This window comes from Drosophila ananassae, chromosome XL, assembly GCF_017639315.1.
Source record: "Drosophila ananassae strain 14024-0371.13 chromosome XL, ASM1763931v2, whole genome shotgun sequence".
Classification (NCBI taxonomy): Eukaryota; Metazoa; Arthropoda; class Insecta; order Diptera; family Drosophilidae; genus Drosophila; species Drosophila ananassae.
Window position 1 is genome coordinate 1,522,478 of NC_057931.1, and position 26,371 is coordinate 1,548,848.

At 47.4% G+C, this 26,371-nt stretch overlaps 3 protein-coding genes across 6 annotated transcripts; 1 reads left to right on the plus strand and 2 right to left on the minus strand.

Annotated features, from left to right (window-relative positions):
* Positions 1–966: 966 nt before the first annotated feature.
* On the minus strand, positions 967–26,068 carry LOC6503732 (inhibitory POU protein). 4 transcript variants are annotated; one of them, XM_032452596.2, is made up of 9 exons: positions 25,696–26,068; positions 24,894–25,358; positions 20,305–20,361; positions 19,721–19,897; positions 3,855–4,032; positions 3,635–3,775; positions 2,406–2,637; positions 1,882–2,039; positions 967–1,824 (listed from the first exon to the last, which is right to left on the minus strand). In XM_032452596.2, exons 2-9 carry the CDS (start codon positions 25,017–25,019, stop codon positions 1,763–1,765), a joined length of 1,131 nt encoding a protein of 376 aa, XP_032308487.1. In that variant the 5' UTR covers positions 25,020–25,358; positions 25,696–26,068; the 3' UTR covers positions 967–1,762. The 4 variants fall into 4 exon arrangements, with proteins under 4 accessions (XP_032308487.1, XP_032308488.1, XP_014761059.1 ...); XM_032452597.2 differs by having other exon boundaries at positions 25,734–26,067; XM_014905573.3 differs by having other exon boundaries at positions 25,724–26,067.
* Positions 7,550–9,774, minus strand: LOC6503731 (serine/threonine-protein phosphatase alpha-3 isoform). Its single transcript, XM_032452599.2, has one exon. The coding sequence runs from the start codon at positions 8,798–8,800 to the stop codon at positions 7,892–7,894; it is 909 nt and encodes a 302-aa protein (XP_032308490.1). The 5' UTR covers positions 8,801–9,774; the 3' UTR covers positions 7,550–7,891.
* On the plus strand, positions 16,630–17,934 carry LOC6503921. The gene is made up of 2 exons (XM_001963811.4): positions 16,630–16,703; positions 16,808–17,934. The coding sequence occupies exon 2, from the start codon at positions 16,853–16,855 to the stop codon at positions 17,861–17,863; it is 1,011 nt and encodes a 336-aa protein (XP_001963847.1). The 5' UTR covers positions 16,630–16,703; positions 16,808–16,852; the 3' UTR covers positions 17,864–17,934.
* Positions 26,069–26,371: the final 303 nt, after the last annotated feature.

The following is a 26,371-nucleotide window of genomic DNA, read 5'->3' on the forward strand; positions in this document are numbered from 1 at the left end:
TTTTAATTGTAATCCATAGTTGTCATAGAGTTTATTATTCGCTTTAGTTAGTTTAGTTTGGCAACATTTTAAATTCGTTGCAATATCTCCAGTTGCTGCTAACATTTTATTCGATTTTCTTGATTTCTTAATTCGTTTTGTTTGCATTAGTTTACTTATAATTAGACAAAAAAAAATTAATTATGCATTTAGTGTGTGTGTGTGTGTGTGTTTGAGATAGTGTAGTTGTAGTGTGTGTCTGTGTGTTGTGTGTTGTGTTTGTGTTTAAGGAAGCATCTTGAGGGGAGGAGGCTGTGTGTCCGGGCTTCTTTGGCTAGGTCCTTCGGGAGTTCTACGGTAAGCGGCCAGAAAATCATTCCCATTTATTTTTGATCCTTCTGGTTTTTTGCCTGTGCGGTATTTACAATCGATTCAAAGTTTTTCTATATATGTATATAGTATATATACAGTGGCTAATGCATATCCCTCATGTTCTGGCTGGGGCTAGTGTTCGTGTGTGGGTTTGGGTGTGGGTGTGTGGGTGGGGTCTGAGTTGCTACTTGCAACATGCAACCCATGTTGCTGCTGTTGCTGCTGCTCCTTCCCTTAGATTTATAAGCTTAGATTCTTATTATCGGATCACTTGAAGCAATTTCTTGGCATTCTTTTGGTCTTTGTTGTTGTCGTTGTGTGGTTGTAGAAGTAGTTGTGGCTGTGGCTGTGGCTGTGGCTGTGGCTGTATCTGTAGTGTGTGTGTCTCCTTGTGTATCCTTGTTGTTGGGCAGTAGCAGATTGGGTTTCGTTCATTTGGTTGCTTTGCTTGGAGGGGAAGGAAGGCCCGTGTTCAATTGATTTATCATTTCAATTTGTTCTTCGTTTTGCTCTTTTTGTTCTGCAACAGACAGGATACAAAGTTTGGGTTTAGTTTCAGTTTTCGGGGCTAACACATATGTAGGGATAGGGCGGCGACTTCCGATGCCAGCTTACCTTTTCCTCTTATACAATTCAATAAATTATTGCGTTTGATATGTTGGTCCATTGTTTCATTATTCGTTCCTAAAAAATTCTTGTATTCTTGCCTTCATCTTGATTTCTCATTTTCTTCGATTTATTATTACTTTTATACTCGAGAGTTTCTCTTAAAATGGGTTGTGGGCGTGGGTGTGGGGAAGGATGTGGGAGCAGGACATGGGCTGGTGGGTGCGGGACAAGTGACTTTAGACTTTAGACTTTAGATTCGTATAGTTTCTGGTGTATGCTGCTATTTTAGTTTTCTGGCTGTTTTATTAAGTTTACTGATTTTATTGCTGGCTTGGCTGATTATTGAGTGAGAGAGAGAAAGAGAGTTAGAGTTGTGAAGAAGGATCAACGTCGCTGTGTTTATTGCCGTTTCAGATGTTGCAGGTGTTGCTGATGTTGCAGATGTTGCAGATGTTGCTGATGCTGCTGATGTTGTTGTTCGTTGCTGCCGCTTCTGGATCTTTTGGTTTCTTTCTATATCTGTATATATGTATACTATATACCGGAATCGGAATCAGAATCAGAATCAGATTTAGAATCACTAAAGGTAATAGTCGCCCGGGAGGGGGCCTGTTGCTGCTGCTGCCGCCGCCGCCGCTGCTGCTGCTGCTGCTGCTGCTGTTGCTGATGATGACGACGATGATCCGACAGATCCTGCTGATCCTGCCGCACTTTGCATCGCTACCGCTCCTCCGCCCGCTACCGCTCCCGCTCCCGCTGCCGCCGCCGCTGCTGCTGCTGCTGCCGCCGTCATAAACGACTATCAGTATCCGAATCCCGCCGAACCGTGGCCAGTCATTGATGGTGTTACACTACTAACTATACCTAATTGTGTGGCTGTATTATTTGATTGTCAGTGTTGTTGTGCGGCAAATTTCATACGTTTTTGTTTTTGGCGTTGATTGCAGAACCAGACGCGCACCACGTTTTTCTTCAAATCCAGCTTTTCGGCAATGGCAGCGATTTTCTCACCGGATGGTCTCGGCTGGACGGCGAAGTAGGCTTCCAGGGAACGCTTTTCAGGTGCCGCAATGGAAGTCCTTTTTCTTGAAAAAAGACTCGATATAGATTACTTTAGAAGCGGGGCCCTAGCCTGAACGGACGGTGAACGGATTCGTTATTGGAATCGGTTTCGGGAGTGGGTTGATTATATTCGAATCGTCATATGTACATATATTGGTCGCTAGATCGAGTTCGGTGGCAGCACCTCTATTATATTTACCAAACAAAACAAAACAAAACTCAGGAAAAACTCTGCCAAACTCGATTCCAGGTACTCTACTTTTTTTTCTTCCAATTTTTGCTCTCTGAATCTGAGAAGGGGCAGGTGGGTGGTTGTTTCAGGGTGGGGTTTGGAGAAGGGGAGGGAGGAATGCGGTTACCGTGGCAATTAAAACACTTTCTACCTTTTCTTCTCGCCCGCCGGCAGAACGCTGGGCGCATCCGGGTCGCGCCTCTTGTTTTTCGCCTGCGCCTCGGCCTCCTCTAGCCACGCCTGGAGGATCGGTTTCAGGGCGATCATGTTGTTGTGGGACAGTGTCAGGCTCTCGAACCGACAGATGGTGCTCTGCGACAACGCGCCGACGCCAGGTAACTTTAGATTGGCCAGGGCCTTGCCCACGTCGGCCTGCGTGACACCTGGAAGGATTCAGAGGACCAATTCGTCAGGAACATGAGAGGGACTTTAAATTTTTGCAACAAAACTTATCATAAATTCCAACTTCTCGACTCCATAACTAATTCTCTACCTATTTTCAAACCTTTCCAACTTCAGAGTTTCGGATTCACTCTTTTAGGGTCGAAAACACAAAACAACAATTTCATCGTTTTTTTGAAAATTATGTCAATGGACATGAAATACATAGCTAGGACATGAAACAGTGATATTTCCACAGCTTCTCAAGATCATAACTCAGTCAATAGAAGTCTCATCCAGAAATGGCATACCTTCCCGAGTTCTACACACCAAGTACTTGCTTTTTGCATCAAAAACTGACAACCTAAAATTTTATCGATTTTTTGAAAATTTTCCAAGGGGTACCATCATAAAAATCATCGAAAATCGATAAAAATTTTCCTTCTCAGATTTTGATGCAGAATAATGGAGATTTTTGCCAGAATTTCAATGGTGTATCCCTTTCAAGGATAGCTCAAATATTGACAAAGATATGGGCTTCGAAAGAGGTCGTAGTTCCTGATCCAAGGATTTCCAGGACATGAAATAGATAGAACCTGAAAAGTGATATTTTGACAGCTTCTCAAGATCATAACTCAGCCAATAGAAGTCTGATCCCAAAATGGCATACCTTCCCGAGTTCTACACACCAAGTACTTGCGTTCTGCATCAAAAACTGGCGACCTAAAATTCGATCGATTTTTTGAAAATTTTCCAAGGGGTACCATCATTAAAAATCATCGAAATTCGATAAAAATTTTCCTTCTCAGATTTTGATGCAGAATAATGGGGATTTTTACTAGAATTACAACGGTGTATCCCTTTCAAGGATAGCTCAAATATTGACAAAGATATGGGCCTCGAAAGAGGTCGTAATTCCTGATCCAGGACATAAAGATGCTAGGACATGAAAGAAGAGATATTTCTACTGCTTTCCTACATGGGATAAGTAAACCTTACCCAGCTTGATACGCCGCTGCTTGAAACGCTCCGCAAACGCCTCGAGCTCTCGGGGATCGGTGTCGGTGTCAGGATGCAGGCCAGCGGCTGCCACTGCCGCCGTGATAACAGGATGATGTACCGCTGAGTGTCCATGGTGCCCTGAAAAGCGGAAGGAGGAAGAGATTTTGGGTACAGGGTACAGGGTACAGGAAGGACGCCCCACGGATCTCCAACTCACCCGCCGTGTGGCCACTTAACGTGCCCGGATGGTGGTGGCTCATCATGTGATTCATGCTGTGATAGGAACCGTGCAGGTGTTGGTGTGTTGGCGTTAGAGGGGACTCCGAGATGGGCGCCAATGTGGTCATCGAGCCCGTCGGATCCAGCATGTCCAGCTGATCCATGGAGTGGTGCATCTGAAACAATGAACAGAAAAACAAACAGAAATTAATCTCCAAATCAATGTAATAATGAGAGCTTTGCATACAATTATCCTTTGGTTAATATCGGGCCATCCATTATCCTCCCAGAGAGGGCTATCCTCACACACACACTCGCTTAAGCAGATAATTTGTAAAGTTTTCCGCTCATGGCACAGGAAATGTATTTAAAGTTACCTCTAATTAAAGTCCTTTGCTCCCCCGTTCCATTTATTCACCTGTCGACCCGCCCCTCGGCCCGCCTGCCCAGCAAACTGACAACCCTTTTCGCAGCAAGTACTTGAGTTGCACTTGCTACCTTTCGAGGGACTAGCGGGTGGCGGGTGGCGGGTGGCGGGCTGGGAAGGAGTTTAAGGATCCCTTTGTGTGCGTGTACTGGCAGCTTTAATTGAACAGGAAATCAGGCCCAAAACACAGAGACAGTGAGGGACAGAAAGGTAGAAGCCACATATCGAAAAATTATTCATCATCCTGAGCTTAAGCTGGAAATGGCAAATGGAAGCCCCAAACAAAACTAATTAAAAGACTGTCTGATTAAGGGTGTGACTATTATTTCTCCCTCAGGTGTGCAGGCTGCTTGAGGCAGGGATCCTGGAAAGGAAACGCCATGAAATGAAACGGATACGGATAGGGATATGGATACGAAGGCGCTCACAACTCTTTTGTCTAGCCATCAAATATTTATAGAAACGTTCAATTATTTATACAAATATGAATAGCAACTAAAAAGCTGGAGCAGCAGTTCTGTCTCCTGCTCCTAGTGCTCCTCCAGCCCTCCTGCCCTCCTGCCCTCACGCTGCTCCTGAATTCCTATTTCTGTTTCTATTCCTATTCCTGGTTCCTCCTCCTCCTCCGGCAGCTTTGTCCTCCTCCTCCGATCCTTTTGCGTTGCTTTGTTAAGCATTTAAACTGATTACAGCTGAAAAGTATGCTACAACAAAACGCCAAACAGCCTTTCTCCCTTTCTTTCCCGACGGCCTCCCTCCGCCCTTCTCTCTCTCTCTCTCTCTCTGCCTGTGGCCTCCCCCTCGAATGAGTTGCCAGAGCGGGAGTGAGCGAAACGGCGCGTCCTGGGGAGGGGGTCCTCATATTTATTTATCTTTTTGTGAATGTGGCGCAGTCGGGCGGGTAAAACTAGTGTTTAGAGCGCTGGAGCGGCTCTCCTCGCTTTCTATGTACAGAGGATACCACGCCCCCGCTCGGGCACAAGCCGGACAGTCGGATGGCGGACTGTGGGATAGCCGGACAGCAGGACAGCAGGACACCCGGACAGTAGGATACCCGTGTGCCAATTATGTAAAACTCTAAAATGATAAGCACTATGGAGGCCTATGAAGAACAATAAGACACTGGCCGTATGTATTAGTGAGTGTGTTTATGTAGATGGAAAAACTATGTAGATGCTAACACCATCCCCCTGCACCCCCTGCACACACCTCTGCCCGTCGAGCACCCCTCCCCAGGACAACCCAAAAGGATGCAGCCGAAACACAATGGCAAACTCTTCAATTATAAACCAATCCCAAAATTAGTCTGACGGTTATTGGTTTGCACCCTTGGCGCTGGCTCTCTCTTTTCCACGCAGGCCGAGCTCCTCGCACCCGCTGCGAAGCAGCGCCGCATCGCCCCGTCTCTGTCCGGCCGGGTAGCGCCGTCTCTGTCGTCGCAGAGAGTACGGAACCACCCTGCGCATACACAATAAACGGAATCGGAAACGCTGCCAAAAACGGGCCAGAACGAGAAGGACTCTGCAGAGACAGAGAGCTCGAGAGTGGGACGGGTTGGGGGCTGGAGCGAGGGCGAGGGCGAGGGCGAGAGCGAGAGAGAGCGTGAGGATTTCGGATGGAAGGACTTGGCCGTGGACCCGTGGAGTCCTGAGTCCTCCGTAGCCGAAAACCCGTAGCGCTGCATTGTGGTTGGCTGAAGCTAATACAAAATTCATGTGGGCAGTGCCGATGCCGATGTCGATGTCGCTGCGAGCGTTAACTTTACCGTTACCGTTACCGTTAACCACCACCCACCACCCACTCACGCCCCCCGTGCTAACTAAGCGTCAGAGTCCCCCTGCTGGCCACTTCATTAGGCGCATAATTTGTAATTAATAAAATTATTTAAAGGACACCCGCGCTCTGACTGTTCTTGCCGCCAGGATCTGGGTGGGCCAGGATCTGGTGCGAGGATCTAGGACTTAGGGAAAAAAGGCTCCTAACTGGCACAGAGTGAGATGGCTGCGTGTTTGGGGGTGTGGCATGGACGCTTCCTTGCGCTCCTGCCGCAGGACAAATCAAATGCAACAATAGAAGACAATTCCCCAAAAATTCACACAAAAAAGCAAACAAAGCACACAGAGAGCGGAAACAGAATGGAAACAGAGCTTCAAAATTGCCAAATGTTGTCCGCATTGATTTTCTCAGTTGCAACATATAGTGGCACACACACACACACACGCACGTGTGCCCTGCATATAGCAGAGTAGCAGAGTGTGGCTCTGCAGCAGCGACGTCAACTGAGCATCACCCACATACAGACATACAGACAGCACTCTTCAATACCTGCAAGTATGAGACATGTCTGTGTGTGTGTGTGAGAGAGTGAGTGCAAAGACGCCATTTTAAATGGGAAATAATCTAAAGAGTAGCGCTAAATGGTAATTATTCTGGGGAAATTACTGGGGGAAATGAAGGTATTGGTAGAATTCTACATTTGAAAGGGTTTGTGGGACATTTAAATATATTTTATTTATTTTTTAAGCCTTCGTAAGATAGAAACTCTATTTTCCATCCAAGAATGGAGTTATTGCTAGGATTTAAGATGAAAAGGACATGTTTATAGGACAGTTTCATACTATATTTTATTATTTATTCAAGGCCTCAAAGCAAACTCTCCCCAGAAGTACTTGGCCTGCTTCATAATTTATTAACAGTTCTCCAGGATAATTTATTTATTCGCCATTTGTTCATCAGGCTGGCCTCTCTTCTTCTGAGCTTCACCTGCCGTCTTCCTGGCTTTCTTCCTTCGAGCGGGCCTTTCTTCCCCAGATTGTTTTCGCGCAAATGACCTCATTATATAATACACACCATATACATATACATATATATAAAGTAATTTTCTGTGTGTTTCAGTTCCTTTTTTTGTCATCCTTGTTCTCTATTTCCCTTTTTTACTCCTGTTTTGACATAATAAAGCGTTTTTGGCGCAATTTGTTTTTGTTTGTTGTCTGTCTGCGAGGTCCTCCGCCCACCTCCTGCCCCGCGTGTGTCCTTGTGTGTGTGCTTTGTTATTGTTCATTAATTTTTTAGCAGTGTTAATATATTATGGCGGTGACTTTTGTCACCGAGCAGAGACAACGAAATGGAGAAAACTTTCGGACAGGAACAGGGCTTGGTGGGTGACTTTTCGTAGCATACTTTGGCGGGCGCTCAACGTCTGCAAAGGACATCCAATGCCCCCCACTCCCCCCCACCCATCCAACGAAAAGAAAACACAATAGGCGTTTTAGTAAGGCCATTAGAACACGTTTTTAAGACTTCCAAACTCTTCAAATGAAATCAAATCGATTTGCTTCATGCATACAACCAAAGCGCGGATTAAAACCATCAGTACATCGAATCAGGACCCACTGGCGTGGCCGGGGGCCGGAGGGCGGAGGCTCTCCTTCGATCCAGTTGACGACAGACAAATCTAGCAATCAGGATTGGCTGCAAGCTGAACCTCAATCTAAAGGGAAAGTGTGTGAGGAATGTGTCAGAATCGGAGGAGTGACGATGTCCACGACCCAAGTGGCCGCGGATGTGTTGGCAGTCGGAGAGCTAGCAGACCTGGAAATGGGGCAGGACTACTTCTTGCGCTTCTCGACGGGCTTGAGGATCTGGAAGGAGCACATGAGAGTGTCGTCGACGGACATCATCGCGCCGGCGTTGTCGAACTCGCCGCAGTAGTTCGGCGCCGAGAAGAGGGTGACGAGCTGGCGCTTGGCAAAGAACTCGTACCCGTCCTCGACCACCTGGTGGGCCCGGCAGATGAGGTCGAGGTCGTGCTTTTGCAGGAACTTGCCCACTACCTCCGCCCCGAAGGTGAAGCTCACGCCCCGGTCATTCTCGCCCCAGCCGATCGTGTCCTTGTCCGGATCGGACCAGAGCAGGTCGCACAGCAGGCCCTGGTCGGGCACGTCGGTGGGACGCATTATCCGGCGAATCTGTTCCATGGAGGTCAGGTCCGGGCTGAGCCCGCCGTGGCAGCAGAAGATCTTCTCATCCACGATCGCCACCACGGGGAGGCAGTTGAAGCAGTCCGTGAAGGTCTTCCACAGCTTGATCGTGTACCGGCGCTTGCACTCGTCGTAGAAGCCATATATCCGGTTTATGCTGGCGCACTCGTGGTTGCCCCGCAGCAGAAAGAAGTTCTCCGAGTACTTGATCTTGTAGGCCAGCAGCAGGCAAATCGTCTCCAGGGACTGCTTGCCCCGGTCGACGTAGTCGCCCAGGAAGAGATAGTTCGACTCGGGCGGATAGCCGCCGTACTCGAACAGTCGGAGCAGGTCGTAGTACTGGCCGTGGATGTCGCCGCAGATCTTGAGCGGGGCCTCTAGCTCGAGCAGGATGGGCTGGGCCAGCAGGATCTCGCGCGACTTGAGGCACAGGCCCCGGATCTCGCCTTCCGACAGCTGGACGTTCTTTCCGGGCCGAGCCCCACGCACCTCCAGCAGCCGGGAGATGATGCTGTCCAGGTTGAGCACCTCCGCCATGGACTCTGTCTTACGCGCCGCCGCGGCAACGTTGTCCGGCTGGGTGCGCGGAACCGCTTGGGACGCCGTTGGGCCTGTTTTTTGTGGACACACCCACTCTCTGGGGTGGCATAAACCAACTTGGGGGTATGGATCCTCGGCAGGTGCTCTCGAAGATCTCCACTTCCTCTCCGGCAGATGACTCTCTTTCTCAGTGAACGCTTCCCGGAATTTCACGACGAAATCCTGATACTTGTCGCTAAACTTTCGAATTTATCTCTGTAAACCTTTTTCTTAGACTGTCTCGTCCTTGTTTCAGTTTCTCCTAATCCTCTGAATCCTTGTGGCATCAGTATCGTAGTGGTTTTTTGTTTTTCACCTATAATTTTTAATTCTTCTCAAGGACCTCAAGGCTCGTGTCCTTGTGTGTCGTCTGACGCCCAAATAGTATGTCGATGTGTATTCGAATCTCCGATCTCTAGACCATAGTCCTCCCGACTCGATCCTCGGCCCGTCTGTGTGGTTTCTTCCCCGTCACTCGACTGGGCATTCAACAAACGTCCTTTGGCCCCGCTCGCTCACTGTCTCCCTCTCTCACCGCAGTCCTTGCGGCCACCTCTCGCGATTTCTAGGCTAGGTTCTCGACGAGACTATCATGGTGGTTGGGCACCTACGAGTCCCTCCGGATAACGGATGCTCTCCGGACGAGGATGTGAGCTGGATAACACCGGACACAGGGGTTGGCGGTGGAAGGAAGGTAATGTCGGCCCGGTCGGAACTCCTTGGAACTTGTCGCGGAAACTGCGAGGAACTGCTAACCTGGGAGGCTTGGAATGGCTCTGCACTGCACTCTTCACTGGACCGGACTGTTGGACGTCGTCGTCACTTTTGCGGTGGCGTAAAAATTTTGAATCAAATTTTGAATCAGGGATGCGACCTTTTTTTTTTAAGAAACTAGCCGAATGAAAATGACAGGCTGACTGTACGAGAAGTAACTTCTATCACCGGGCTCATTTCCCCAGTAATTTGTTCTTATTATCTACGATTGAGTGGAAAACTCAAGAGTCCTGGATATCCCTCTTGAGCGGCCACCCTAATTAGTTGCAATTTGTTAGTGCCGCTTGAAAAATTGCAGTGTAAACAAGTTGAAGTTGAAGTTGAAGTTGAAGTTGAAGGGGATGCATTGGACGTGAGGACTTCCGGGTCACCACCCTTGATTAGAGAGTTGGGTGCACCTTACCGAGCTGTCTCTAGTTCATCCCCATTATCATCCCCACTTGAAGGATATTTGTCAGTATCATATACTCTATCCCCACTGTCCTCCAACGAACTGGAGTTGAAGCTGAAGGGAATGCATTAGTCCGGTAAGGTCCTTGGGGTCGCCACCCTTCATTATCACCTTAACGAGCCGCAGTATAGTTCATTCCTGTAAGAACTCCACTATAATGTCTTGAAGGTTATTTTTCAATTTTTCAATATTATAGCCCCCATCCCCACTGTGCCCAAATATCCTTAACCATATCCTTGCTGGCTGCACCGCAAAAACAAACAACAAACTGCAAACAGCAAACAGCAACAGTAATGGCAATAGCAACAGCATCGTTTATTTTGGGGAAACAAAGGACCTCATTTCCCTCCATTTGTTTAACCAGAAAGGCAAGGACAACAACAGGAACAGAAACAGGAGCAACAAAAGTTTTATAAATTGCTCGGCCATTGTTGCCGGCCACTGACGCTGTTTGTTGAAATTAATTGGTGTTACACAAATGAGTAATTTTCAATGTACATAAATATTTGCACAAATTGCAATTTGCCCAGGCCCATGCACAGCTCAGCTCACAGTGTCCTGTGCACAAGGAGAGGAGGCAGGGCATAGTATGAGTGCACCTTTGGAGTGCTGTTCAAATACCAATTTTTATTGTCAAGCGTTAATAATTTTAACAATGAATAATAAGAACGGTAAGCATCTGTTATTATTCCAAACAAATCAAAACAAGTGCACCCGAGAAAGCAAATCGAAGGGGCGGGGCCATCACCCCCGTTAAAGTTCTTGAGTCCTGATCCTTGAGTCCTTGGCACTCGCTTCCCACCCAGGGGTGGGCCCGTCGTCCTTCCTCCTCTTTCTGGCCACACACAAATCTTCATAAATTGCAACTGCCGGGGCGACAGTTTTGGGAATTGAGACAAAGTGCGAGGCAGCAGCTTCCGAGGCAGGACCTTCCGAAGTCGAAAAGGGGTCGACAAATGGGAAAATGATACACTTCACCCACACTCTTAAATACACACACACACACCGACTCGTAAAACCCATACACAGACACAATCAAGAAACAACAAATTGCCGCATAAATGTAGGGTGGTTTGCCACGTAATAGATTTTATTTTATTTTTATATCCGACAGACGCGCTGCCAGCGGCGTTACGTGGTGAGGTCCTGGCCCGTCCTTATTTACTTTTACTTTTTACCTTTTCCACCTTTCCCTGGCCGGGCGATCAGGAACTCCGGGACAAGCAAGGTCCTTGGGGGAGCTAGCAGGAACTCCCATTATATTTTTATTGGCCAGAAGGTTAAAAAACATAGCGAACAGGTTTAATTTCTAGATATTCTGGACTCTTTTTAAGGACGATATTGGAACTACTCCATATTATGATTAGGATAAAATGTCCTTTTGAGTAGTCCCAAACATTGTAGTGCTTGTCAGCCAACCACCTCCAGCTCCTGCCAGGCAATCTTGGCTAAGTGCATAACTCCTCAAAGACGAGCCATAAACTTGGCCAAGATATAGGCGCAGGCAGGACTCACTAGCACGCACAAGTGCACTAATAAGTTTCAGGGTTAACGGCAGCAGCATATTGTTGCTGGCTCATCATGCGTGGCCCGAAAATAATGAAAGGACTCGCCCCGTCCTGCGGCAACCACCTGCCAATGTTTCCCGCCCACTCCACTTCACTCGGCTCGCTCCCTCTCCATGTCCTTCGCCTTCTCCTGCTCCTTGATCCTTGTGCTTTAATTTTTCCCTGCTTCAATGTTGCTCGTAATTTTTTACACATTGCGGTCCCAGGCTTACGGCTCTACCGGCTGTTTTCCGGCCTTCTCTACTGGGAGACATATCAATATGGCTGGGGAACTTGCCGAGGCACGCATGCACTGGGGGAAATGGGGGTTTCTTAGACTGTAATAGCCTAAAGATAACCCTAAGAGGTCCTAGAACTTGAAGAGGGCAAGATAATATAACCTTCTAGCCCCAATATTATTTCATAAAATATATTTAAACTTAAGAAACTAAAGAGATAAGCTAAATATGATATTTAATAACTCTAGGCAGATTTCTCTCAGTGCAGTCACCCTCTCCGTGTGTTTTAATGTCACGCACACGTCGGCGGTGGCGGAACAAGTGCAGCGGTGGACTCAGGTGAGGGGAATGGAAGGACGATTGCGGGGCGGCGAGGAAAGGCGGAGGAAAAGCGAAGGAAAGGCGGGACGGCCGAGGGAAAAGCGGGAAAGTGGCAATCACACGGCTTGCCTGCCTCGCAAGTCTCTGCAATAAAAAAACAAGAACAAAAAGCACAACGACACGCTGCACACACACACAGGACACACTCGCAGAGAGACGCACAAGGACATACAGGACACACGGGGGATTCCTGGCCCGCCCAAGGGGCTGGGGTGGTAATAGAAATTACATACAAAGTAGCAAGTAGACAAGGCGGCTCGAGGGGGGCGCTGCACAGGTTTCCTGTCAGGTTCCGCCACCGCCTCCGCCTTCGCCCCCTCGTCCTTGATTTCCCCTGCACTTCCATCCAGTTTTTTCGGCGGTGCGACATTAATATGTAGATGCATTAAGTACATTATCCGGGGTTACAACCTCCAGGATACGCAGCCAGCATCCCGAAGCTCTCCGGCGCCAGCAGGCACAGTGGGCATAGGAAATAAGTGAAGAATGGAAGATAAATCATTAAACTCTATGAAATACTCGTCAGTCCTTGACTAAACTCTGAAAGAGTCCTCCAAGATTCCGCTGAAATCCCAATCAAACTCAAAAACCATAAGTAGCCAAGCCTCCGCTCCGAATCCGCATATTTTTTGCTGCATAAACCATGAGTCTGAGCCCACTGTAGGCAGGGGCGTGCTGCACGAGGGGTGACTGCCTGCCGGGGGGTGAGGGCGAGGGCGAGGGAAGTATTATGATTTATTTTTATTATAGCGGGTAAAGTGGTCTTTACAAGCATCAAACAGGGCCACGCCAATCGCCCACAGACGCGCCAAGTAAAAAGGCAGTTAGCTGGTTTTAGCCAAAGGATCAGGATCAGAGGGCAGGGGCGCCAGTGGAGAGGGAGGGGGGACAGTGAGCAGGGGGTGGCACAAGTTGTTAAATGGACGGGTGGATTTGCACTTGCCGTGCTGACTGTTATCTTCATTTTTGCTTTCAGTTATATTGCCTGGGAATTCCTGTGGGAGCAGCACTGTAACAGGACGAGGAGGTCCTGGCCGAACCCTTGGCAGCTAAAAACAAATTGTGCGATGTGGGCATGGGCATGGGCATGGGCATGGGCATGGGCATGGGCATAAAAACAAGCGGATCAAACATCGCAGGTGGATATGAGACTGGGACCGTGCAGGGGGATGTGTCCCTTCGGGGGAATGGATTCCTGCCAGGATCTGGGTGGTTTTCACAAATCGAAAAAGAGTGTTCCACGGATTTTGTTATTGTTTTTGTTCCTCGTACTCCGTACTCCGTACTCCCTCGTAGTCCCTGTGTTGACCGTAGTTCGGGTTTAGGGTTCATTGAAATTGCATTAATGTTCCGTTTTGGCTGATAGATAACCCCCTTAGTCTCTTCCCCCGAAGGCAACCCTCTTAACCTGCCAACCTGCCATCCTGCCATCCTGCCATCCTGCCATCCTGCCGTCCTGCCACCCCCTTTCGGCAAAATATTGTGTAATGGAAATCTGCGTGTATAATCCGCTGGGCGGGATAAACTAGTTACGGGCATTAATACGATCAATTTGATGCTCACTTCGCTGTAAGCGAATAAAAGTCTTATTGAAAGCCAGCCCCCCGAAAAAATAAACATATTTTCTCCCTTCGTCACAGTTGTAACTGATAATTGTAAAGTTTTTTTCCAGGACACGGCCTGGACACGGATCTGGCATCTACATATGTCTCATATTATACGGAGGCTGAGGGGTGGCTTTTTGGGTCAAGCGATGCGTTGATGTGCATTTTAAGCAGGTTAACCTGTTAACTGTCAGGGAAACCCTTTTCAAGGAGGACTCAGAAGAACTTTGGAGGGGGGCTCTATTACTTGTACTCCCCCTTGGCTTTTAGCTCGAGTCCGACAATAGGTTCACCCCTGTAGACAATTGTAATCTGCCATTTAGACAATCAGTCAAGTCGCTCCGATCAGGGCCAGAAGTAGTTCTGGCCCAAAGTGCGCCATTAAAAATTCAGGAGCTGCAGGGAAAGTGCAATTTGCCCAGAAGGGGGGCGGCAGCCATTAAGTTGCAGCCAAGGAGCCAACTTTGGCGTTCCACCTGGCGTATGAGTGATGTCCAGGACTCGGGTCTCTTTTTCGGTCTTCGATTGTTGTGGCCATAAAAAAGTGGAGAGTGGTCCCTCCACAGGAAAGAAAGCATGGCTAACACACACCCACGCACACACTGCCTAAATAATTGATGGAGAAAAGGAAACTAAATAAATAAATAAACGAAAGGAGGAACAAGGAGCGGTGAACAGGGAACGGGGGGAAATGGGGACAGTAAATTGTCACTGGATGACACAAAGCTTTCTGCACAAACCCAATAATATAATAAAATAAATAAAAAACAAGTACAGACAGACAGACAGAGACCGGCAGGTCGGTGAGAGGGAGAGCAGAACCATTGAACTTTCACCTAAATGGACACTAAATAAAGTTAATGCATTAATAATCATAATTTCTTCTATATTTGATGAGTTTCTGCGGCGGCAGTCGTGTTTTTACTGTCGGGGAAGCATTAAATATGGTAACACATTTAATTATGTCAATCAATCCGGCGATAAATGACAGCGTAATCGATAACTGGCCATTTGCCCCGCCGCCTGCAAATGGGATTCGAATGGGATTACGGTAAAAAAGCCAGACGATAAACGAGGCAGCAATCGATAATTGGACGATCGTTTTTTCAGAGATGGGAGCTACTTAAAATAGTACTTGTTTTGGGCAAGAACTACCTGTTTCAGCAGGAACTAACTAACCGGGAATCTCGTTTCGTGATCAACCCCAAAGGGAAATCGTAACGGGCCACCCTAGTTAGCGGTAAGTTGTTTCTAATGTGCACAAAAGACAAATATTTACCGTTGTCGCCTGTCGCCGCCGGGCAACAAAAACAAAGAAACGCCGCCAGGAAATTGTGGGCGTGGCGAGTGGAGAGTGGAAAGTGGAGTTTCCGGCCGGCGGTTGCGTGTGGAGTGGCAATGCTAAGTTAACGATATTTACTAAACAATATGCCAACCGCACATTCAAATTTTGGACAAGGACGAGGGCAGGGAGCCGAGCCAGGACGCGGGCTAGCACGGGACAGGAAAATCAAACAGGTGCACTAAATGAATATCAATACGACAAACCACTTGTGGTTGAACTCGCAAACTGGAACTAGAGCTTGAGTTCAGAGTGCACTCAAAGAAATAGGGGACTCCAGGAATAGCAGGACTCCCTAACCCTAACCCTATTCTGCTTTTTCTTTGATTTTCCCTAGAATTCTTAACTGGTTCTGCCGAAGTAGCTGCCCCAGTAGCTGTCCCCTCCACGTTATGCCTTTTATATTTATTTAGTTTTTCCAGAAAGCCCATCTAAACATTATTATTCCCCGTGTATCCCTGCGGGCTGTGCGTGCCTGGAAAACGATTTGAGGGGAAATTGAGCCATATGTTGCAAATACTAATGGACAGGATACGTATCCCCCGCGTTCGCGGTCTCGCCGGAAATATGTAAGTGTAATTTAAATTGAATTAAGTGTGCTTGCTGTTGCTTTTGGCTTTGCTCCGGCTGTTTGGACTCCGGGCAAGGGGGTTGAAAAGTTTCGGAACTCGTACCGATCGGAGTCCTGCAGAAATCTGTGATAAATGCCAGCGAAGTGGCCAGCATCCTGCCGACAGCTAGAGTCCTTGCCGGAGCTCATTTCGGGATGAAACGGAAACTGATAATGGATATTTGCTGCTGTCGTAATTGTTACAAATGTTCCGACAACCTGACAACAAGCCTCCGAGAAACTGCAGGCAACCCTCCCCGGGAAGCGCGCTTTATGATGGATATGATTATTTTAATTAGCATTATATTTACTCGTGTTTACCCTTTCGAGTCTCTCCGCATAATTGCCTTTTCATATGCTCGGAAAAAGCAATGAAAACCGGAACAGGAACTGGAACACGGAACAGGACCAGCAATCGGCATCATAATCATAATCAGAGAAGCAGCCAGGACCTGCCAGGACCTGCCAGGCCCTGGGTTCTGAAAGGATTGGGGCTGCTCGGCTGCTCGTAAATTAGTTTAATTTAATGAGTTTTTGTAACGTTCTGGGGTATGAGGGACTTCTGTCTTTCGGCATAACGATTATGACACATGTTACCAGACTTTCTGACAGCCCACTCCACCCCACCCATCACGCCCTCTGTCCTTTCTCGTTCAAGGGGTTCAGGTGTCGGGATGGCCTGCAGGAGTCCTGCAACTTTTCAGGCACAATTAGCTGTTTGAACCGCCACTAATGGAGTTTTGATTTCAGGGCTTCGCCAAAGAGTTTCTCGGCAAGTTAGGCATAATTAGTGTTTTGTTAAAACACTAAAACAAAGGAGCTCGGCTGTTGTTCCGTTTTGAGGTGCCAGTTTCGGGTGGGGATTCTCCTCACTTCCAACCAGATCATTGTAGTAAACAGATGCCTGTAAAAGGTAAGCTAAAAAGTAACAAAATTAAAAGTGTAAAATTCGAAAAGTATTTTAATTTGGAAAGAGTGAAAATCAAACAAGAATTCTTCGTTCTCTCCCATTGCCAGATTTCTGGATGCAAAATTAAAAAAGCTTTTGGTTAACAAAGAGACATGCTGCCACGTCGTACCCTCGGTTGCCGTCCCTGCCGCTCCTGGCCGGACATGAGTCAACGTCGCTTTATAAACCGGCACCGCGTGCCCCGCCCAGAGCGCCAGACTGGGGAGGCTCTTGGGGAGAAGTCCCGGAAGAATCCGGAGCCGCCAGCCAAGAAGTTCCTGTCCACCCAGTGGGTCACTGCCAAGGTGAAGGTGAGGAAGACGGACAACTATCCGGGGAGCAGGCTTGCACGGTCGGTCGCTTTATCGAGATCGGAGAAGCCAAAGGCTAAGGTAGCGCCTCAGGTTGAGGATCAGCACGTGGATGGACCCGGCGTCCGAGGACTGATGCTGCAGCCCAAGGTGAGGGCGGCTGTGGCGCGGACAAATCTGCTCGATGACAGCCAAGCTGACACTGGCATTGTAACGGCAAGCTCTGACTCGGACATTACAGACCCTACAGACCCTACAGACTCTCTAGACGTTACGGACCCTTCAGACGCCACAGAGGTTCTAGGCACTGCTCTTGACGTTATGGACGCTTTAGACATTACTGACCATCAAGACGTCACCCTTTCCCCAGAAGTTGTGGACACTTTAAACGTTATGGACAATTTAAAAATTACAGATACGCCAGACACTGCAGCAGTTCTTCTTGACGTGGCGGACGCTCTAGACATCACAGACTCCCTAGACATTACGGATACACCAGACACTGCAGCTAACTTGGACGGACTGGTGGACCTGGACGAAGAATCAATGGCGCGTTTGCAGGATGAGCTGAGCCGTTACGATGCCAGCTGCCAGCTTCGAGCCCTTCAGTACGAAGCCATCTATCGCGACAGCCAGGCGCTTCTCGAGGAGCTCAGAGGAATCTCCCGAGGACTGGATGACCTGCGTCTGGATGTTGACACGCGCATGGGCAGTCGCACCAACCTCGCCAACAGCGAAGCGGACCCCTCCGAATCCTGGGAGGATCCTGCCCCCGATCAGCAGCCAAACTCGCCTCCCCAGCCGCCCAACTGACTCGACCCGCCATACTGACTTGATCCCCACGTTCGCATTTTAATAAAACGTTTTTCGGTGTGCAAAAATTAGAAGCCAGAGTTCATAGATTAGGAAACACGTTTAAATTATGAAAAGTAACCGAAAACTCAGATGGCGCCATTCCCACATGGCTGGCAGTGTCCGAGGGTCTCAATATTTGATGTGGGACTCGGGCGCGTGGTGGATGGTTGGGCGGGCCAGGTGACGGACCTGCTTGCGGTTAACGCAATGTGTCAAAACTCCCACTAAAGGGTTATTTCTGGGACACAGTTTTAAAGCCAGAGCCGCTCCACTTTGATTGGCTTTTTGTTTAATTGTAATTCAAGAAGTTTGGGAATTTTGGGAGTCCCCCTCCACTTAGAAAACCATAAAAAGCCAATTTGTTAGCCATCGAATCGGAGATTTTGGCGGGGTGATTGAGTGGCTGAGTGGTGGTCCTGCCACCTGAGTCCTGAGCTCTCCCAGAGTCCTGGGACTCGAGTGTGTTTGCCGAAAATTAAGACTGCACGCGCTGGCAATTGGGAATGGTTATGGGTTATGTGCCAGGAGGGAATCCCCGCCGGAGAACAGGACGCAGTACTGGCTGCTATTTTGCTTACGGGACGGAGTGTGGAACAAGGACTCCGAGGGTGGGCCGCATCCAGAACCACAACCAGAACAACCACCGCGGGCGGCGCGTGGACGGGGCGCCCTTTCGTCATGCTCGATTGTGCCGAAAACAAGTGGCAACTGCAACAGCAACAGCAGTAGCACTTGCCACACCAGCACCAGTAATAAGAGCAACTACAACTAGCTGCACTGAGAGAAAAGAGGGGCAGCATGGGGTAAAAGATACAACTAGTTAGCCCAAAATCGAGACAACTGTTGGGGAGATCAGGGATTCAGGTGGGATTGTGAAATGTTGCACGTGATATGGCTGGTTCTGGACTAAACCCCAGAAACTATGACTACCCAAGTCGCTCTATATGTTCCCAGTGCCGTGGCCGCGAAACAGGTTGCTTGTGTAATTTGATTACAATCAACCTCTAATAGAGGAATAGAGGAACAGCAACCACCTTGCCGCGTAATTCCGGGCCCTGTGTCCCCTTTTGGGCGCACTTTTCGGACTACACCCATCGGAGTGAAGTAACGTCGAGTGGAGTTCGAGCTCTGGGGTTCGAGTTGAAGTACAATACAATTAACGACACGAATCATGATGTGCTTACCTGGCAAACGACCGTCACGTGGCGCGTTCCCAGAAGGCTTACACGTCACAATTTTAATTTTATTAAAGAAACATTTCAAATTAACCGCACGTACATACAAGCCTGCCCATGTTCCGATACATACATCGAACCCACATATATATCCGTGGGTAGACATGCGTGTGACCACCGAAAACGGAAATTGAAGTACTCCGACTGTCCCCATGCGACAATTCCCATACTGAATCCTGAATCCCGAATCCTTTTTCCATTTCAATTCCGATTTCGATACTGAATCCGATTCGAGTTCCTGTTCCCATTACCCCCAACTGGCTCTCATCAGGGAGTGACTTTCATAATTTCCAGCATTCCGGACGGGGACTAATATGAGGAGGGTGGGGTAGTGATGGGAGACCAACTTCCGGTCTGGTTTACAGAAGGTCCTGGCTCAGAGCTAATCGAAAACTAAAAGAGGGGCTTGCTAATGCCCGAGAATATCCTGGGATTACTGGACAGAATACTACGGTAAGAGTACCACAAACTATTCGCAGTTGAAAATTGCAGTGGAACTCTTAGATCTATAAAGGGTCGATAGCAGTAGATATCACTATTCCTCTAGAGCTACATGGGTTATACTTTAAAAAACACTCACCTGGAGGGGACGTTGCGGGGGCCCACTCATTGTGTGGTGGTGGTACATGACGTCGTGCTTGATCTGGGAGGGCATTTGGCTATGTACATGCTGGGCTTGGTGCTTCTGGATGTCGACGGCTGCCAGGGCTTCCGCTCTGCTCAGGATCCCATCGTTGATGCCCGCAAAGATATCACCCTGAAGTGTAGAAAGGACACGGTTAAGAGTTAAAGGACACTGATTTAAGAAGGGAGGCTGGTCCGTCGGCAAGAACACAATCGAAACAATACTCGAAAGAACAACAACAAATCACCCAAATCCAATTTGAATTTTCGATTAAACAAAGAGTTAGATACATAGATATAGTATCTAGATACTGTATATTGTATGCTGTATGCTGTATGCTGTATGCTGTAGGTCGGTGTCAGAGTCGGCGGTTCCAAAATCAGAGAATGCGAGAGATCAAAAAGGAATTTTGGGAAAGGAAAATCAATCAAGTCAAGAGAAGTCTAATTGTAGGTTTCAAATATATGTGTGTATATTTTGGTGTGGATACATAACGTATGTATTGTTGATGTCTGGTTTGGTTTTGTGGAATAACTTACATTCTGACGTGCTGACCACGAATTGCATAATAGGGAAGCATCTTCTAACAAACGACTCTGAAAAGACGGAACAAACATCGATAGTAGTGTGTATAGAAATGATTGCCAGTACAGGACGCAGGGTTAAGCTATATCCTTAAAGTTTCTGTTCTCAGCTGCATCTGGCTTTAACCAGGTCCTTGCTCATCGATTTTTCCTCTACCCCATTTTCCCTTCGCGCCCTCCCCCTCCCAGCGCCTTGTTAGCTGGTTTTTTAAATAAATAATATCAAAAGTTTTTCGGCACAGGACATCGTCTTGCTCGTCGTCCTCGTCTTTATTATTCCAGTCTTATCGATTTTGCACACATACATCTCTGTGTACATCTACATATGTATATATTTGTGTGTGTGTGTGTGTGTGTGTGCTTCGAGAGGAAAACTCCTCGTACACGAAACTCGCACGAATTTTTCAGTTAATCAATTATTTAGATGCGCACAAAACTTCAAAACGCCGCACAAGGAAAACGAAAGAGCTGGGTCGTGCAGGGAATCAAGGAGCAGGGAGCAGGGAGCAGGGAGCTGGGTGCTGGGTGCTGGGTGGCAGGAGGAGAGCAGCCCACATGGCATCACTCACGTTTCGAGGCGAAAGGCGTAATTCGAAGGCCTGACAAAGTCGATCCCCCAGTCCCCCAGTTCCCTACCCCCATGGCTGCCAGCTCGCCGTCTCCCTCCCACGCCACGAAGAACCGCAATAACCAGGCGGCTCTGGCAGCATTGGCAGCATTGGCAGCACTGGCTGCCTGCACTGGCGGCCATTGTAGAAATCAAAATGTTGTGCATTCCTAATGAACGTCTTGGCCATGTCGCTTAAAATTGCTACAAAATTGTGGGTGTGCGACACACTCAAGGGGGCGTGGCAGGTGGGGGCGTTGTGCAAATAATCCAACAACAGAAGCAACGGTTTGTTTGCACTTGCAAGTGGAACTCGGTAACGGGAGTTGGCAGGAACTGGAGGGAAGGGCAGGCGTGGGGGAGGGGAGACTGTCCGTTTAATGGCCGCGTTTATGCGTGCTCCCATTTCACGAACAGCGCAAATGACAGGTTTCAGTGGCAGCAGTGGCAGCAACAAATATTAAAAGGGTAGAGAGGGAATGGGCAAGTAGCTTTTAATTGGCAAGCCTACAGGATGTGCCAGAGCCATAACCGATCCTGGAGCGCAGGGACCAATAACAAATGAGCTTTGGAATTGTTTTGGAGAAACTGGTCCGAGGAGTGGCAACAGTTTGTCGGCCAGCGAGGCGAGCCATAAATTTTGCACCGCAACACGGCAGTAAATTAATTTATGAATTAATATGCGCAGTCATTCATCAAATTATGCAACATCTGGCCGTCTCGCTCCGATGCCAACCACGACCTAGGGCATCTGCAAGCGGGATCCTCGCCGGGCGGCGGAGGAAGCGGAAGGCGGGAGGCGGCCATTTTCTGAGCTTAACTCCGTCTTGACCTGCTCACACACACACGCGCACACACGGGGAGGGCGCTCTGCAGGTTGACACTTGCACATAAATTCTTTATTAGTGTGAAAAATTAATCAAGTGAACTGTTATTTTTTCCTTTCCCACTTCCACTCCCTCTCGCTCTCCCTCTCCCTCTCGCTCTATCTCTGTCTCTGTCTGTGTGTCTCGCACTTGTTTGTTTGTTTATTTATTTGTGTGGTATTTTATTTTACTCTCCACGTGAGTTTCAACATCACGTGTGTGTGTCCGTGTGTCTTGTATTTTTTTTTTGTTTATTTTTTGCGGAATATAATATTCATGATGTGAGATACATAGATACGCATTGCTGCATGCTTAATTTTATCGATTTGGCCCGCCAAACAAACTTTTAAATACTGGAGCAGTGCTGCAAGCCCGATTAAATTCAAATCAATGAACAGACCTTAAGAGTCCTTTGTTTCATTTATAGTTTGATGGTTTACTTTTGGGCTTTTGGGACAATTATATACCAATCTATTTGTTTTTGGCTTAAACTCTATAAAAAGTTCCCTTTTTAAACTCTAAGATGTCCGGAACACATCCTGTCTCTGCCGAGAAGCTTCCTCTACAAATTTCTATAGCATACCTATTAGGGCTGCCCGGCGGCTTTCTCTCGTAGAGACTCCATTGAAATCAAAAATGCAGGTACATTTGTAATATTTTAAATAAATATGGCTTACTTTAAAGCCCGCATTGATCCGACTGCCCTAATAGTGTTTCTCCCGTAATCCTCTATAGACCCACATATGGAAGTGCTAATCCCGCACCTGAGTGATACACTTTTTTCAATAAATTCCCATCAATTGTTTTCGCTTCAAATTCGAATAAATTTGTCCCAGTCATTTAATGCAGTTTATGAATATTTAAATCAAATTAACGCCGCCGCTGTCCATTTAACGCAACTGGTAAACAATTCAAGGACCTTCCCGTGCTACACTCCACCCCTCGAGAATCTCACCCCCCGAGGAGTTGGTGTCTCCTGGTTTTTGGTTTCCCAGTTTCCCGGATCGGCGACAAATTTCCATTTAATGGACTGCAAGGCGTTAAGTGTTTTTTGTTTTGTAACCAGCTAAAAAGCGTCTCACCCGCCGCGTATGTCCTTTCCACCCCTCGCCCTCGTCCGAGGAAGTCCGCTTTTTAAGGCCTCGAATGCCCAGTCAAGGGTAGCACATAAATCCTATAAATCCGGTGCTTTGATCATTCGTCCTGGTCCGCTGGCGGGATGCGAAAAGCCGAAAAGTGGCTAACTTGAGGGGGGGTGCCACTCCAGATAAATCCGATAAGCAAATGTAGTTGTTCTCCCCCTAAACAGGACTACACTTGAAGTGATTTTTTTTTCTGTTGTTTAAAGTGCCTTTCTGTCAGATTAATTTGAGCCCTTTCGTGGAAAATTCGGGGATGAAAAGCCCGGCATTCCACCCCACCCCGGCGAGTGTTCACCTGTTCAGGCAATCACCTTTTTTCTGCGCTTCTTGGACATTTTCCCCATTTTCCGAGTCCCTTTTTATGCACATTTTACGCCCTAGCTGAAGGGTGCAAAAAGGACGAGCTAATTTTCAAAAACTTTGCATTCATAAATTGTTCCACTTGCTTTTTATGGCAGCTATGTTTTTATTTCAATTATTTTATTTAAAAGAACTGTTTCGGGTAGCAGGTCCTTGACATTTTGTATTTTTTCCAGCTGGTCAGAGGTCAGTAGTGCAAACAAATAATTGCTGAATAATTAATTCAAATGAAATGAATTTCAAATGAAACTTTTCAAGGCTGGTGGACTGTTTATCGGGATGATTTATTTGGTTAGTGAGAACAATTAGAGCCATAAATCTGTATAACTTCGGGGACACTTTCCCATAATTAAGACTAATGGAAAAACAAGCAGAAGCTCGACAAAGAATCTGTTTCCGCTTCCCTCCATCGTCATTTCCGCTTCCTGTTTTTGTTTGCAATTTTTTGCGGATTCGTTCCACCAACAGACTGGCATCAATAAACCTGTCTGAGAACTGTCAGTAATAACCATTTAATGTCTGGCCGTGTTCCCATTAAATTTTTAACTCAGAGCTCATAAATGATTCAGAGTGACTGGCAAACTCCGAGACGCCTGCCAAATACTCCGAATTATTCGTTATTAATGCATTCAGGCAGGAAAAACACGGCTCCCCGAGCTCCAGGTACACACGGGCAGGGGCTTTCCATTGCTTTTCCATAACTGGGTTTCCATTCAGCGAAGGAATGCAGGATACAGTACACAGTGGCCCCAGTGAATGAAAGGCGGGCTCGAGTTGCGGGTCAAAGGGCTTATTTGTGCAGCGACTTTCCCTATTTTCATTGTGGTTTCCGCACCAAAGTAGGACTGTGAATGCCTGCGACTTTACTAACCAAGAAAATTGACTTTAGAGTAGAAAAGGGAAAATATAAGGGAGTTTGTAACAGGATTCCTCTTTGAGTCTTATGAAGGGATTGAGATTCTTCTATTGTTCAGTTTGTAAAAGTTGTTCATCTTATCCAATTCCAGTTGATTTTAAGATGAAGGAGACTTTTCATTTTTACTTTAGACAGGTTATTTTTAACGTAAGTTATTAAATTGATTAGGTATTGGCAACTAAGGCCTATCTTAGTTAGGGATCTTATCATACAAGCCATATATCTCAATAATAGTAGGAAAGTAGGAATAGTTGGAAAGGGAGGTTCTCTTCTGGATTTTAGTATCTTTTCGACAACTGTATAATATATCATGGCATAGTGACATCGATTGCTATGTAAGATGTTGTTCTTGGTTAGACTTTAGTGCTGAACTTCTTTTATAAAAAAACGAAAGTTTAGGCAACTTAGTCCATCAATATAGGAAACATAGTCAGTTAGGCCCTAAGCATTAACACTGAGTCTCTAGAAACTGACAGACATACCGACGGACAAGCATATAGGGCTATATGAACTCGGAAAGTAGTCCTGGAGAGAAATATACACTTTGTAGGGTCGAAGATGTGCCCTCTGCAGATAGGATTCCTTCAGAAGGCTCCTGATACAGCTACTTGATTCTCCCACCAGGATCCGTGAATAATCCGGGAAATACTTACAGATGGATTTGGCATGCAGCGGCGCATCTGCTCCGAACTCCGATAGGAGGGACTGTAGCGTCCAGGAAAACAACTGGGCGCTGACATTTTCATTTTATCCGTCGTCGAGTACATCGACATTGTCATGCAGCCGCCGACGAAGTCCTCCTCCAGCTTGAACGCCCTGGAGGCGTCGAAAGTGGTTGGCGAGTAAATTTTGAAGCACTTACTGGGACAGGCTTAGCGCGTGTCCTGCATGCAGGACATCAACAAATAAAAAGCACTTGGTTTCTACTCTCCACGGCCGCGATCTCTCGCCCGTTGATTTTTTGTGTCGGGCCTTTCTTCTTTTCACTTTTTATCACTTTTTTCAGCCCTTATCCTCTTTACTTTCTTCGGAATATGTTGGGTAATCAGTTAATTGAATTATTTGATTTATTTGTAGTTGACTTTGGTCGTGTATGTGTGGGGACGCGTTGCGAGAAACTGAGAAAAAAAGCACAGTAAAAAAATGTTGCCTACTTATGTGCGTACCACACTTCTTTGGCTTAGCCGCCGCCTTGCCGTTTCCGTTTCCGGTTTTGTGGATTTCCGGCGGTTATTAAGAGTATCACGCACTCGGAACCGTACACCTCCTTTTGTTTTTTAGGGATTTGGCGTCGGCTATACGTTTTTGGCCAAAAAGCCAAGAGCCAAGCAAGATACTTTTTGAAAATACTCAGATATTTGGAAAGAAGTGTGTAGAATTGAAACACTAGACTATTTATATTGACCGTCGCTTGGCTCTTAGCTGATCAGGTGCAGGATCTCTGTATGCATATACAAGTAGGCTTTAATCCAAAATTTTGTACCGCTTCGTACCGCTACCGCTCTACCGCTCTACCGCTCCGACTATCGCTCGCCTCTCGTATCCGTGTTCTGCGTGGACGTAACCGTAACTCGATGTCTGGATATTCCCGATATCTCCGATATTCTCAGACGAGATTATGGCGACTCCCCACGATATGCCCGGTGCATTCAACTATTGTCGAAACTAAACGCGAAAGCGAACAGATTTCACAACTAGACAAGCGCGCGTGGTGTTGTGATAAAGAATTCTATGATGAGTTTCGCTAACTTCAGAGTTTATTTTCAATGGGGCGGACGACATGTTTTCATTATTTATCAGCGGGGGCGTGGCCATGTCCCCTGGCCGGGCCCAGGCCCGGGTCCAAAATGGCAGCCGCATTCCTTATATAATCGCGTGTACCGTTATCCGATTGGCTGCCCCTTGCCAGCCGGCAGCGCAGTCGGCGTCTTCGTTCAGCTGGAATTGGGCAGCGGGCGATTGTGTCTCTACCTGGCGGAGTCCTTCCAAACTTGACGAAGCCAATGCCAGGCGGGCGGCATCCTTACGGCGCCTGCGCAGGACGTGCTGTGCTTCTCCGCCGTCCGCTCGTCCGGGAGGCAGAAGGAAGGCTCTCGAACCACCCCACTTATCCTGTTCTCTCTCCCTGGAA